Raw genomic sequence first — 12,921 nt, 5'->3', positions numbered from 1 at the left:
TGGTTCCACAGGCAGCCCCGATCGCTCACCTTCTCTTCAATGGAGGTGAAGGCAATGAATAGATGGTGCTTCGGTCAGCAGCATGTATAGAATGAGAGGATGACTGTCCACTCATCCACATTGTTAGACATGGTTACTTAGCAGACAGTGCTCCAGTTCCACTATAACTAACTATCCCAAGAATTTTCCGGACGACCTCTATCACAACCCGTACTTGGAATGATGATGGACTGCGGAGATTGCACGGCATTGCGGGTTTACCTTTATGCGCTCGCGGCACCGGCACACCGACCCCTAGCGGAGTACTGAGGGCGCTTTATACCGACCGCGGCACCGACGGCTGGCGGGGTTAAGTAGCTATAGCGTGGGGCTCTCGGATTTTGTACCATGGAGCAGCTGTTGTGTGACGCATGAGAGCGAGACGGGAGGATTTTGCATGGGAAATGTTGATAGAGCGGGTGGAGAGCCAGTGGAGGCGTTGCAGATGCGATACATAAACGTCTCAGGACTCCATTGCGAAATCCAGGAACACGAATGCGTTCTCGTCTCCCCATACTCCTTCTCAAACACCTTCTTGCCCAAACCCGGTTCCGCGCTCTTGAATCAAATCCATTACCATAACAGGACATTGCTGCATCTAAATCTTCACAGCCTTTATCGTCTTCTTTTAAGATCTCTCAAGATGGCCTCCAACCCTCCCGCGCAGTGCTGCACCGTCGGTGTCAAGCATGAGTGAGTGTGCACTGTCTTTCCTAACACTTTTTATTCCCTCATCCTCCTCTGACCCCTCCCCTTCCACCCCTCTGCCGAGCTCGTGGTCTGGCTTTGACATGGAGAGAAAACTCAGCTAACCAGTACCTCCCTTTTCTCTGCCTCTCCTCCATAGAGGCGAGCCCACCGGCACCACAATCAAGGTCGGCCAGTACGACGCCTATGTCGCCGAGCCTAAGGGCAAGAAGCACGAGGGCGCCGCACTGCTGTACGTCCCGGATGTCTTTGGCATCTGGCAGAACTCTCAGCTGATGGCCGACCAATTCGCCGCCAACGGCTACTACACCATCATCGTCGACATCTTCAACGGCGACGCCCTCTCGCTCGAGCGTCCCAAGGATTTCGACCTCAAGAAGTGGCTCACCCAGGGTTCCGACGGCAAGAACCCCCACACCAAGGAGGCCGTCGACCCTATCGTGGAGCTGTCCCTGAAGTACCTCAAGGAGCAAGGCTTCACCAAGGTCGGTGCGGTGGGCTACTGCTTCGGTGCCAAGGTTAGTAATACCCTCTCCCTCCGCCCCCCCCCCCACCCCATAAAAAAAACCCTGTCACCCATTCTCCGCCCCACGCCCATCCCATTATATCTCTACATATCCTCTCTTTTGGCAGCAATGTCGTCTCTGACCTTGCTTTCTTGTCTCCGCTTTAAAGTACGTGGTCCGCCACTACAAGGACGGCATCAAGGTCGGCTACGTCGCCCACCCGTCCTTTGTCGATGAGGACGAGCTGGCAGCCATCACCGGTCCTCTGTCCATCGCCGCCGCCGAGACCGATGAGATCTTTCCTACCGAGAAGCGCCACAAGTCCGAGGAGATCCTGGCCAAGGTTGGCCAACCCTACCAGATCAACCTCTACAGCGGTGTCGTCCACGGCTTCTCGGTCCGCTGCGACACGTCCAAGAAGATTGAGCGATGGTCCAAGGAGCAGGCCTTCCTGCAGGCCGTTGCATGGTTCGATGAGCACCTCCTTTGAATCGCTGAGTCGAGGGCGGCGAGGCTGTGAGGGATTGTATGTAAATACGAAATAACCAAGGGAAGCACTAGAGGAGATCCTATGTCGTGTAGGCTAGAGGAAATGTGTATCTCGAAACACAAATAAAGTTTAAATCGAGCATGTGAAGTATTTGACTGTGATTACACGTGGTCCTTGCCATGACACCAACGCACTGTATCGTGACTGGTTTGTTCATAATTTGGCCCATAGAAGGGTCTTTGCCAGCGTCACGATCCGCCTTACGAGGGCCCGAGGCCGTAGGTCAAAAAAAGGTCCGCGGGCAAGAACGGCTTGTGCCAGACCTGAGTAAGCCAAGAGCTGGGTTGCCTTGCTCCTTCCAAACAACTATCCTTGAATGCAAAGTATCTCAAATTGGCGATCATCCTAAACGCATATTTCCCCTCAACGACCCGCTCGAGAGAGGCACGTCACTACACGCCACGATGTTCAATTTTGTGATGAGACCGACAGTGCCAGAGTGACGCGCTGTGATGATGTCATTATTGCTTCTGCGGCCCTCGATTCGTCCGGTGGCCGAAACATTGAATCAAAACGCAGTGCGCGCTGGTTGTATATAGTATTACACATCAACTTAGAACGCATTCATTATGCTCTTAAATAATACCCATTTGCTAGTTTTTCGTCCTCATCTACAGCTCAGAAGGCATTCATACCAAGATGCGCCTTTTCATTGAGGAGCTCCGAGCACTGCAACATTGTGCCCGGCTGATGCTAGGGAATCTTGAGGAACTGTTCCAGGGAAAACAACGAAGAGGCGTTGAAGTGAGGCCGGTGTTAATTGGTATCTGTCTTGGTAGGATGTATTCTTGCGAGTACAGCAGCAACGAGAATGAAGTCCGAGACAATAGTATGTGAGTATAATAGGAATTGATCGCTGCGGTTATACTGTCATTCCTAGAGATATCGGAATGCATAGTGCTTGATGATTTTTCAGAGCTCTGGATGAGCCTTTACATGACAATCCTGTGGTGGTCAATTCTGGGCTTAAGAAGGCCTTTCTCTCGAGCTTTGGAGCTCAGAGTTGGACGATGGTGGTGACTTGCACTGTCTAAAAGGGATACATCCGCGTCAGTTGTCTCATCAGATCGACCACAACCTCCGAGCTTGCAGGCAAGTACGCCAGCTAGTAAGGGCGTCTGACGATGGTTCACTAAGTTTAGGCAAGCCAATTTCTTATTAGACCACAACAAGCCCTGAATGTCTATTGCATGGTCTGACTTCTAGCCAAGCTGAATGACTAAAGCAGTTGTTTCTAAATTTGCTGCCTTCTTTTTGACGAATGAGACTGCTTGTTGTCCATGTGTCTGAGCTTGGAGGCGGTCGGTCATGCGTGATTCTACAACAATTTCAGCCATCCATAACATTCTACGGGCCGAGAAATTTCCTTTTTTTTTTTTTTTACTTTCAACTTGCAGGGAAGCGAACGCTTGCTGCATATTCCGGCACATCACTGATTGCTAACGTCCCGTTGAGGATGCTGGTCGCCATATTGTAAACCATCCGTTTCGTTCCGTCCTAATCTGGGGCCCACCCCCTTTCTTGTGACTTCACTGGGCATATACTAGTTATCACTTCTACAGGGACTTAATCCCCTTGGCTCGTCGTTCACACATTCTCGGGCTTCAAAAAAAGCCGGTCACGGCGCCTCTTCGGTGATGGACTGATGCCAGGCGACAGATTTTACAAAAGGACATCACAATCAGCGCATACCCAGGCCACCCATCCAAGAATAGAGACTCAAACACGCAACTACTAGTGTACTCTTCTTGCCTTCGACCTGATCTCCAGGAGCCTCGCGTACTTTGACCAATGATGCAAATTTGGTTTATACAGCTACAAAATTTCAACAGGTTGCCACGCAGAACATCCCTGTATTTTGTCTTGTAATGTTGTCGCCAACATCAGTTAGACCGTGGCCCACCTAACTGAGGTGGACAACCAGGAGTCCGCGCGCCGTTGCCAGATGCAAATAGTATCGTCAGCCTCAGCGGGGACCTGTGGGTCTTTGGTCCTCCAGCCTGCGTGGGCGTGAAAAGCGGGCTGGCTAAGGCTAGAATCTTGGCGGTGATCCTTCTCGATCAGATAAAAGAGGCATCACGGGGAGGGTTTTAAGATCTGATAAGAAGGGGGTCAAACATTCCAGACGTTGCGTATGGTGTCACTTCCGAAATGCATAGCAATATAGTGGCAAGTTTTACAGGCCATATATCGATGAGTATAGCTGAGTTGCTAGGTTGCTTCTGTGTGACCTGCACATGTGTTAAAGGAGACAGAATCAATTCATCTTTTGAAAGCACAGAACCAGCCAGCTGATAGCACCCTTAGAGATACGTGATTGACCACTTCGAATTAGTACAATAGCAATGTTTATCTTGCATTTCTGGAACCTGCACAGGAGTGATGTGCGAAATGCCAGCTACGACCACTGACGACCACCTCCTAAGCGATCTGTCTCTGTCCTAATCCACTTTGAACATGCGATGCTTTTCGGAGAAGGAACCATATGTAGGCTTTTACTATGGTAGTCAGGTGAAGGATGCTGATTCTGGCAGCTGTGACTCGACTGCAATGTACCACCTAATTAAATACGCAAAAGGACACTGCCCGATCCAGACTTTTCTGAATAGGCATTAATGTCGATCAATACTATATCCACAGGTTCGTCTCTTCCATAGTATCTGCAGGAATCGCAACTACTGATTGGTTTCATCCACAAGCAAAAGCTCAATGGATCGGTATATGGTCTCTCCTAACATGGTCAAATAGCTAGTCAGCCTTGTATTTCAATCCACTCGACCCACTTAGTGTCTAGCTACAGTAACAATCATCCTTCTTGTGGTCTGTGGGCGATCATTTGTCCTTTTGTCTATCTCCACTGGGTGGGTTATGCCTCAGCCAAATCCGAGTCGGGTAGCGAGGCTGCTATGGCTGCCTACATTAATGAGGACTATTCTGGCGAGCAGACCAATTAGAAGAAAGGTTGAAGGCCCATATGGTTGCAAAATGGAAACCTCATTAGGCTTGAAAGTATGTCCACCTGAGGCTTAGCATTGTAGGAAGTCTCGTTATCAGTAGTTCAAGTGAGGCTAATCGTGATGTCTGTCACATTTTGTGTCCATCGTCAATTGTATATAAGTAACACGCAAGTCCCCAAATTCCAATAGCCAAGGTACATCATTCCCTCATCACCTTCACACACCAACAAGTCCAAGCCTTCTCTATACCTTGAAAGACTTGCCCACGAGAATTCCCCCAAAAAGGAAGAAGAATAAAATGCATTACTCCAAGGTAATTAGACCGATCTCTCCACAGCAGTTCCGTTCAACCTGAGAATCAATGAACTGAGCGACTAACCACTCGGCCAGAATATCCTCGTCCTTGCCGCTCTGGCCGTCGTGTCCGCGGCTCTTCCCAATGGCAACGGACTGAGCTCCGACATCGCCGCCAGACAGGACAACTGCATTTACGGCGGAGACTACTTCACATGTGTTGAGCGTGGCGAGGACGATTGTGCGCTCGAGTGCACGTGCGATACCGAGAACCCGAACGCGTGTCTGGTGTGCTCGAGCGCGTGCATCACTCGTGTCCAGAGCGAGGATTGCTCGAGTTGCTCTTGAGCAGACCTCCAAATTTTGAAGATGGATGGCTGGTTAGAAAAGTATCATAGCTCTTTTCTCGCCCCAAGGACATCTGCTTTCATTGGAGAAAGGGAATTGTGGATGGCGGAGGGAATTTTCGTTTCTCATCATGACTTTGTTCAATATTGTTCGGAAACAGATCTCAGGCTTGTAATCATTACTCCCGAGAAAATTGTACCGAGTGAGCGCTAAGAATGCTAAAGTACTTACTCGTATCAGATTGAGAATTTCATACGTGCACATGTATTTCAACTGACTTGGTTTAACCCCGAAATGTATTGTTCAAAAGCAAAATTTTGAGAATCTTCAAGCTCCATGTTTTTGTAGAATTCAGGGCCAGCCACTTTCTTCGCTCGGAGTATGCGTTACGTATTCAACAGTGTCTGCTGTTGAGTAAATATCTTCCTCCTTGAAGAAGAGCTAGAAATGCAGTCGGGTACAGATTCGAAGCGTATTGAAGTATAGTACATCTCTTCCAAGAGAAGTAAACTTATAGGTCTTGGACTTGACAACGACCTTGGACTATTTTGATAATGAGAACACGAAATGATGTCGACAAACTTCTCTTCTGAGTCTTGACACCCTAATAGACCATGTCAATTTGCACCTTCTGAGATAGACCCCTGCGGACATATACTCGAATCTATATTCGAGATGGTCTGCGTATCGATCCAAGTAGCGCATAGGTGGAGTGAACAGCTGCCTTGGTTACTTGAGTTTACCGATTTATCCAGATTCAATTCTTGATTTCCCGAGTATAGCACAGTTACTGCTGTACGCGGCGGAATAAGACTCAAACAATAGCATGTCGTCTGTGAAAAAGACCGTGGGTCGATGAGCCCTGCTGTGCAGTGTGGCGCCAAAGCTGAAGCGGACCAAGAGATCTGCCATCCCTCCTTCAGCTCAAACTATACCACTCACCCTATCCTCTGACCACCATATATCACACAGCGATATAGGTATTGGTCGAAATCAAGGCGCCATATTTCGGGCTACGGGACGCCTTGCCTCAACCTGAGAGGCCGTCAGCAGGCATCTGGTCCACCTAACTTCTAGACCTACAGTAGCTCACATTGCAATCTACCGTTGACGTTTCAGCCTCCAGGAGAAGGGAGGAAACAAAAGTCACACTATATAGTACATCTGCTTTCCATATCTCCTACAAAGCCTCGGAAAAAGCACACAGCGATCGACGGCTTCATGTGCTAAATATCATCATATGATACCCCACCACGTGCCTACTTGAGGTTTCTCCCTCAATGAACATCTGAAGGTCCCATATGTGGAACGCATGGATCGGGGCTAGCTCCATGTGCGGCAAACCCCCGGAATCTACCTGACCGAATTTCCCGTCCTGGAGCAAGGCTGCTTCAGCACTGTCTAGCCGACCCTCTGATGCGGGGAAAGGTGTCTAACCTGACGGGTGAAGGCGGCGGACGGGAACAGCCCTCTTGATAAAGATCGGCCCTTCCCGCGTTGTAGTCTGCGCGGGACAGCGAGGAGGCGATTGGATGCAATTTAAATGAGGCAAAGAGTCCTGTGCCACCTTCCCACGAGATGAGAAAGAGGAGAGAGAAAAGAAAAAGGGCCGTCAGCGCTGAGTGCTGCAAGGAGAAGGATGCCGCTAAGCCAATATTGTCGAGGGCCCTGCTGCAACACAGTGTCAGCCACAGCACGGTACAGACCTCCCGTCAAACCGGGAATTTATCCACGACTTTCACAAGGTCATGGCCCCACCGGAGACGTGACTCCATAGACACATGCATAATGTCCTAGCAAGCCTCCTTGGATCCATCGGGACTGGTTTGCGTTCTCCAGAGGCCCGTTTAGCCACTGGCGAGTGTTGGCCACACACCACCAGTGTTAGTTGCCAATGAAGTCGCATTTTGCATATTGAGGTGGGCCTGCGTGTTGCTTTTTCGCGGCATAACTGTTTTCGATTGATGGGGGAGGGTCCGTTGCGAGAATACCTGGCCATAGATATAGCAATGATTACCGGCTCAAATGGGTTCTCAACCTTTCATGATCCTCCTCGTCTGACTGTTCTGTGCCTTTGTCTCGTCAACCTGGCGATGCACGCGATCCTCGTCCACCAGTGCCAGACTCAGTCCTCAGTAAACGTAAAACACATCCTCGACAGGTCAAAATGCCAGAACCCAGCGGAGAAAAAGCCCGGGCTCAGGTTGACATGGCTCGGGCCGAAGGCCCACGCTTTGAGAAGGTGACCTGGTACAAGGAGCCTCACCTGAGAAAGCTGTATGCCATGTCACTCGTCCTCATGATCGCGTCTAGCACCACCGGGTACGATGGCAGCTTGATCAACACGTCCCAGCAGCTCCAGCTGTGGCAGGAGTTCTTTGGGGAGGCCATTGCAGACAATAACAAACTCGGTATCCTGGTCAACATGTTCAACATCGGATCGATTGCGTCTTTTTTCATCACACCTTATGTTGCTGACCATCTCGGCCGCAAGGTTGCCATTACCTTTGGTTGTTTATTCATGGTTTCCGGAGGATGCATGACGGCGTTTTGTAACGGCTATGCAGGTAAGTTTGTGTCGTAATCTAATGAATTCAACTAGACACAAAGCTCTGCTGACCGGACTTCAGTCTACATCTGCGGTCGCTTTGCCCTTGGATTCGGCAATTCGCTGTCCCAGATGGCCTCGCCTTTGCTGTTGACCGAAATTTGTCATCCGCAACACCGTGGTCCTGTTACAGCCATCTACAACTGTTTATGGAATTTTGGTGCCTTGCGTAAGTTCCGTCGCTAGAGGTTCCTTGTCATCAGGTACACACGCTGACAGAGCCCTAAGTTGTCTCTTCCATTGGATGGGGCACCGCATATATTCCAAATGACTGGTCGTGGCGTTCTATCACGCTAATTCAGATCGTCCCGTCCGTGGTACAATTGATCTTCATCTGGTGGTTGCCTGAATCACCACGATACCTCGTCAACAAAGATCGGAACGACGAGGCTTTGCTAGTCTTATCCAAGTACCACGCCGGCGGAAACGTACACGATGCCATTGTCCAGTTCGAGTATCTGGAGATTAAGCAGACGATCCAGATGGACCGAGATACCGACAAGGCAACCTCATACCTTGACTTCTTCCGGACAAAGGGAAATAGGTGGCGACTGGCAATTCTTATCTCGCTCGGGATCATCTCGCAGTACTCCGGGAACGCTCTGTTCTCGAACTATATGAACACCATCTACGAGGGCGCGGGCATCACGCATCAGAACCAGAAACTGGCCATCTCCACGGGAAAGACCATTCTTGACTTGTTTGTCACTATCGTCGCCGCTCTGAACGTGGACCGATTTGGACGCCGTCCCCTATTCCTGATATCTACATCAGGAATGGTCGTGTCATTTGCCTGCTGGACAGCCACAGGTGCGGTGTACGAGAACTCTGGTCTCACCAATGTCCAAAGCGGCTATGGTCAACTGTTCTTCATCTGGATCTTTGGTATCTTCTACGATATTGGATTCTCTGGTCTCCTGGTGGCATATGCCCTAGAGATCCTTCCCTTCCACCTGCGTGCCAAAGGCATGATGATCATGAATATCACCGTTCAGGCCATCCTCGCGGTGGGAAAGTATGTATCTCATCCATCCAGTAACCACCTAGTCCACATATCGCTGCTAACATATGCACTATTAGTCAAACGAATAAGATTGCCTGGGACAGCTTCCCTAAGCATTGGTACTTCATGTTGTTCTACACAATGTGGGATGTGGTCGAGCTCATATTTGTCTGGTTCTTCTACGTCGAGACCAAGGGGCCGACACTTGAAGAGATTGCCCGTATATTCGACGGAAACGATGCTGTGGCACATATCGATCTTCATGAGATCGCCAAGGGTATTCACGGGGAGTACAATGAGGATGTCCACTACGACGCGTACATGCCGCAGCGAGGAAATGCGGCGCGGAGGTATTATTCCGAGAGGCGGCGATACTAGGTTTCGAACTACTCATCTGAAGTCAAGAAAATTTCATCTTTTTGCATGTGCGACGTGTCCTTGAAAACTTCTGTTCCACTTAGGAACTGTGTTGTTCAGATATTACCTTTCTCGGGTTTGTATCTGCATACTCCGTAAGTATCTGCTTTAAGGATTGAGCCAAAATCTGGCTGGCTTTAGTTGGATGCTCTAGTGCGCCACCACCCTTTCTATCTAACAACGTGATTTCTTGTCTGAACATGATGCCCAAAAAGTGTTCACTGCGAATTTGGTTCGCCTTGCGCCGTCAACTCTGCACTCATCTATCTCTAAATCTGGCTCTTGAAAGGTAAAACGTGTCTTATAATCATGAAGCCAACGCCTCGTCAAAGCAGTATCGAAGTCCTGTAAATGCGCATTCCCACCGACCTAGACACCTCTAAGGAAGCCTCGTTTTCGAATCGGTGGCTTTTCTCCCGTTTCCTTTCGAAGTTCTTTCTCCCCATCTTCAGTCTCCACCACATAGCGGTCTTTGTCCTTTTCAGCCTGCCTTTTCTCCCGCTCACCCTTCCAGCGCATGAAGTAACAGCAAATAGGAAACAGCGCTGTGTTGATAGCCGCCCATACACATAGGATGCCCACGTTCAGGCCAATCCTGGAATGCAGATCGAAAAGCATCTGCCGACTCGCTTCGACAATATTGTGGAGCGGCCAAGCATAGCCCCATCCGTAGAAGCCTGGAGCGAGATCGAGGCTGTAGAAGGATGTCGAGACGTTTGAGATGACCCAGAAAATGAGCCACAAGGCGACCCAGGGTTGACCAACGATCATTGCGACGTTCTCGCATGCTAGGCCGAGTGCGATCATCCCAAGGTAGTTGACTAGCCAGTATACGAGGAATGTGGCGTGGCCATATGCCGTTGCGCCTGACGGGGGAGGAGAGTAGACGTGACTTGCGGGTGGTTCCGTGAAGGGAATCTGGAAGGCGAGAGAGATGAGAGAGTAGCCGAGGCTGATGAAGCAGTATGATGCAACGGTGGCGAGCCAGCGCCATATGATGAGCTGCCAAAAGTGTAGTGGTGGATGACCTTGCGGTTGAATGTATTTCTAATAATTAATGAAGTTTGTCAGTCACGCAGTAAACTGTCGCCAATGAGTGACCTTTCCAAAACTTACCATGTGTATAGGCAAAAAGAAGGAGAAAGAGAAAAAAGCCATGATGATGAGATAAATCAGGCCGATGCTAACGGTAGGTGTCGCAACAGGCGGCTGAAAGGGTCGCAGATCGTAGAGAAGCGGAGCAACGCCCGGGTTCACAGCCGCAGAGGCGCTCGCTAAGTTCTCCCGCGTGAGGCTGTTGTTTGACATGATAATTTGCCCCCACATGGGTCCAAACATGGCAGAGAACTCTTCTATGAATTGGACGAGGTAGGGCAGGATATCACTCTGCATTGTGGTAGAGTCCCGTGCTGTTTGTATTATGATTTGGACGGCTCCTGTGGGATCGTATGAGGTGTTGCCCGTCGCGACCGCTTCTTGCAAGAGGGCTGTGGCGTTAGGGTTCACGACGATAGCGGCCCATGCGTCCCATCTGTATACTGCTTCACGGACCTGGAGTGGATCGTTATTGTATTGTGTTGAAGGTACCGTCGTATATCCAAGAGACGGCTCAGACGAATCGTACAACTGCTGAGTCAGGCTTGTGACAGCAGGGCCGACAATTGGCTGCACATTATTGTACGGTGCAACTTGACCGTCGAAATCCACCACATTGATCAAGATGGATCGCAGATTTGCGTCGACCCTGAACAGAACGCCCCAGTATAGTGACAAGACTGCCATGATAGCGACCAGAAGGACCACGACTGCGCATCGACGTCAGTATTCGCAATTGGAATTGGAGCAGTGACAAAAAGCAGTGCAGCATTGTCCAACTGACCAGTTCTAATCCACAACAAAATTACGTGCCTCCGTACTTTACTCATATGGGGGTGCCAAAAACCAACCGAGTGATGAGGCCGCTGGTGCTTGAGGTGATCGAAACCGCGCTCGTGCCCCAAGCCCTCGTTTGTTTCGCCCGAAACATCATTATTCGTCCCCCCGTTTACAGCCGCCATGCTGGGCTGTGTTTGCAGAATGCGTCGATGGATGTGTTTCAGCTGGCTTCAATCTGAGATTAATCTTCAAGGAAATGCTGAATATATTGTCGGCCCTAACATGGCTTGCAAAGACATCCGATGACTTCCAGTGACGCCATGAAGGTCAGTGAGGCGGGTCCCCTCTACAATTATTAAAGACGAATCGTCATGCATCATCTTTTCACATGGTTTGCTAAGAGGCTAGGATAGAGGATATTGGAGCACGGAGTCATGATGTCACTTAGCGCCCGTTCTCTCTGCCGAGACGCCCCTGGGAGTTCTTTGGTACGTGGTGTTTAGTGCAGTATAGCGTAGTATTTTAGCCTTTAAATCGTTCTTTAAGCTTAAGACTAGGAGGATGAAACTGCTTGCAGAGCTCTTTAGCGGTCATCATTACTACAGTGACGAGGTCTGCAAACGCTCACTCCTCTGAGAGTCACGATAACCCTACAATTGCACAACTGAGGGCTCAAAAACACCATCCAATCAAACAATCTCTTATGAATACGGAAATCGACACCAACAACCATGACTACAAAACTGGTACCGGTGAACAACCTTGTCGTTTCTGGTTGAGCAATGGCTGAATGGCGTAATAAATAGTACCTAAGCTAGGAGAACTAGATTCCAAATTTGAAATCCTTCTATACCTATGATGAGTTCACGACTCATTGGATTTGGGAGCAGGTCAAGGACGTACATCACATATAGAGAAGAGAGCTTCACGAGCAGCTATAGTACATCTGTACAACATTTCACGTAACCGTTTAGCTGAAAATTTTAGATCATTCAAAGACTCTTAGCGGTCAAAAATCCTATTCTATCACCAAAGCCACTCGATCCTAGGTTCGGCTGAGGGCTTTTTATGAGATCAAGCTGTTAGGGCATGGATAGGAAGATGAGCCTTTATGCAATGGCGGATGAATTTCCAGCGACGCCATGAGTCAAGCGACAGCATTTTCTTGAGAACAGGAAATCTATGTTGCTCAATGAAATATCTATATGCCTCTATCTTCTTTTCCCTCCAAGGCTAGGGCCCTCTGTGTGAGATGTTGAGCTGCGACCAGACATGAATGCGTCTTCATCAAGGAATAATATTGCCCGGCTATGGAGTGTTCCACGCGTTTGACCCGACCTGCCACGCGCGTTGACTTGATTCTAATCATAGTGTATTCTACTGCAGTATTTCCCAACGTTAAACATCTGTTCCAGATTAGGACGGTGCTTAGTGAAGCGTAATCGCAGGTTGCATCGGGGATGTAAATCAAAGATGCGCCTCGAAGGCTGCGGCCGCAGCCAATGCTGGACTCATTTCGGTCTCCGAGATGCATCCGCCACAAGCAACAGAAAAGGGTGCTTTGTCCATACCGTCAAATACCACCACAGGCACATAAGGTCATTATCAGCTATTGA

The 12,921-nt window shown here is 49.4% G+C and overlaps 3 protein-coding genes across 3 annotated transcripts; 2 read left to right on the top strand and 1 right to left on the bottom strand.

Annotated features, from left to right (window-relative positions):
• Nucleotides 1-682: 682 nt before the first annotated feature.
• Nucleotides 683-1,743, top strand: M406DRAFT_266821 (alpha/beta-hydrolase; the record flags this gene model as incomplete). Its single annotated transcript, XM_040917829.1, has 3 exons — nt 683-732; nt 887-1,265; nt 1,423-1,743. The coding sequence occupies 3 exons, from the start codon at nt 683-685 to the stop codon at nt 1,741-1,743; spliced, it is 750 nt and encodes a 249-aa protein (XP_040772901.1).
• Nucleotides 1,744-7,611: 5,868 nt separating this feature from the next.
• Nucleotides 7,612-9,391, top strand: M406DRAFT_64992 (uncharacterized protein; the record flags this gene model as incomplete). The annotated part of the gene is made up of 5 exons (XM_040924910.1): nt 7,612-7,969; nt 8,033-8,179; nt 8,239-9,025; nt 9,091-9,330; nt 9,364-9,391. The coding sequence occupies 5 exons, from the start codon at nt 7,612-7,614 to the stop codon at nt 9,389-9,391; spliced, it is 1,560 nt and encodes a 519-aa protein (XP_040772900.1).
• A 346-nt stretch (nt 9,392-9,737) lies between these two features.
• Nucleotides 9,738-11,212, bottom strand: M406DRAFT_342599 (uncharacterized protein; the record flags this gene model as incomplete). The annotated part of the gene is made up of 3 exons (XM_040921787.1): nt 9,738-9,775; nt 9,937-10,477; nt 10,547-11,212. 3 exons carry the CDS (start codon nt 11,210-11,212, stop codon nt 9,738-9,740), a joined length of 1,245 nt encoding a protein of 414 aa, XP_040772899.1.
• Nucleotides 11,213-12,921: the final 1,709 nt, after the last annotated feature.

The sequence above is a fragment of the Cryphonectria parasitica genome, assembly GCF_011745365.1.
Source record: "Cryphonectria parasitica EP155 unplaced genomic scaffold M406scaffold_8, whole genome shotgun sequence".
NCBI classification, from domain to species: Eukaryota; Fungi; Ascomycota; class Sordariomycetes; order Diaporthales; family Cryphonectriaceae; genus Cryphonectria; species Cryphonectria parasitica.
Note: the sequence above shows the minus strand (reverse complement) of the source record. Positions and strands in the feature narration are given on the sequence as shown.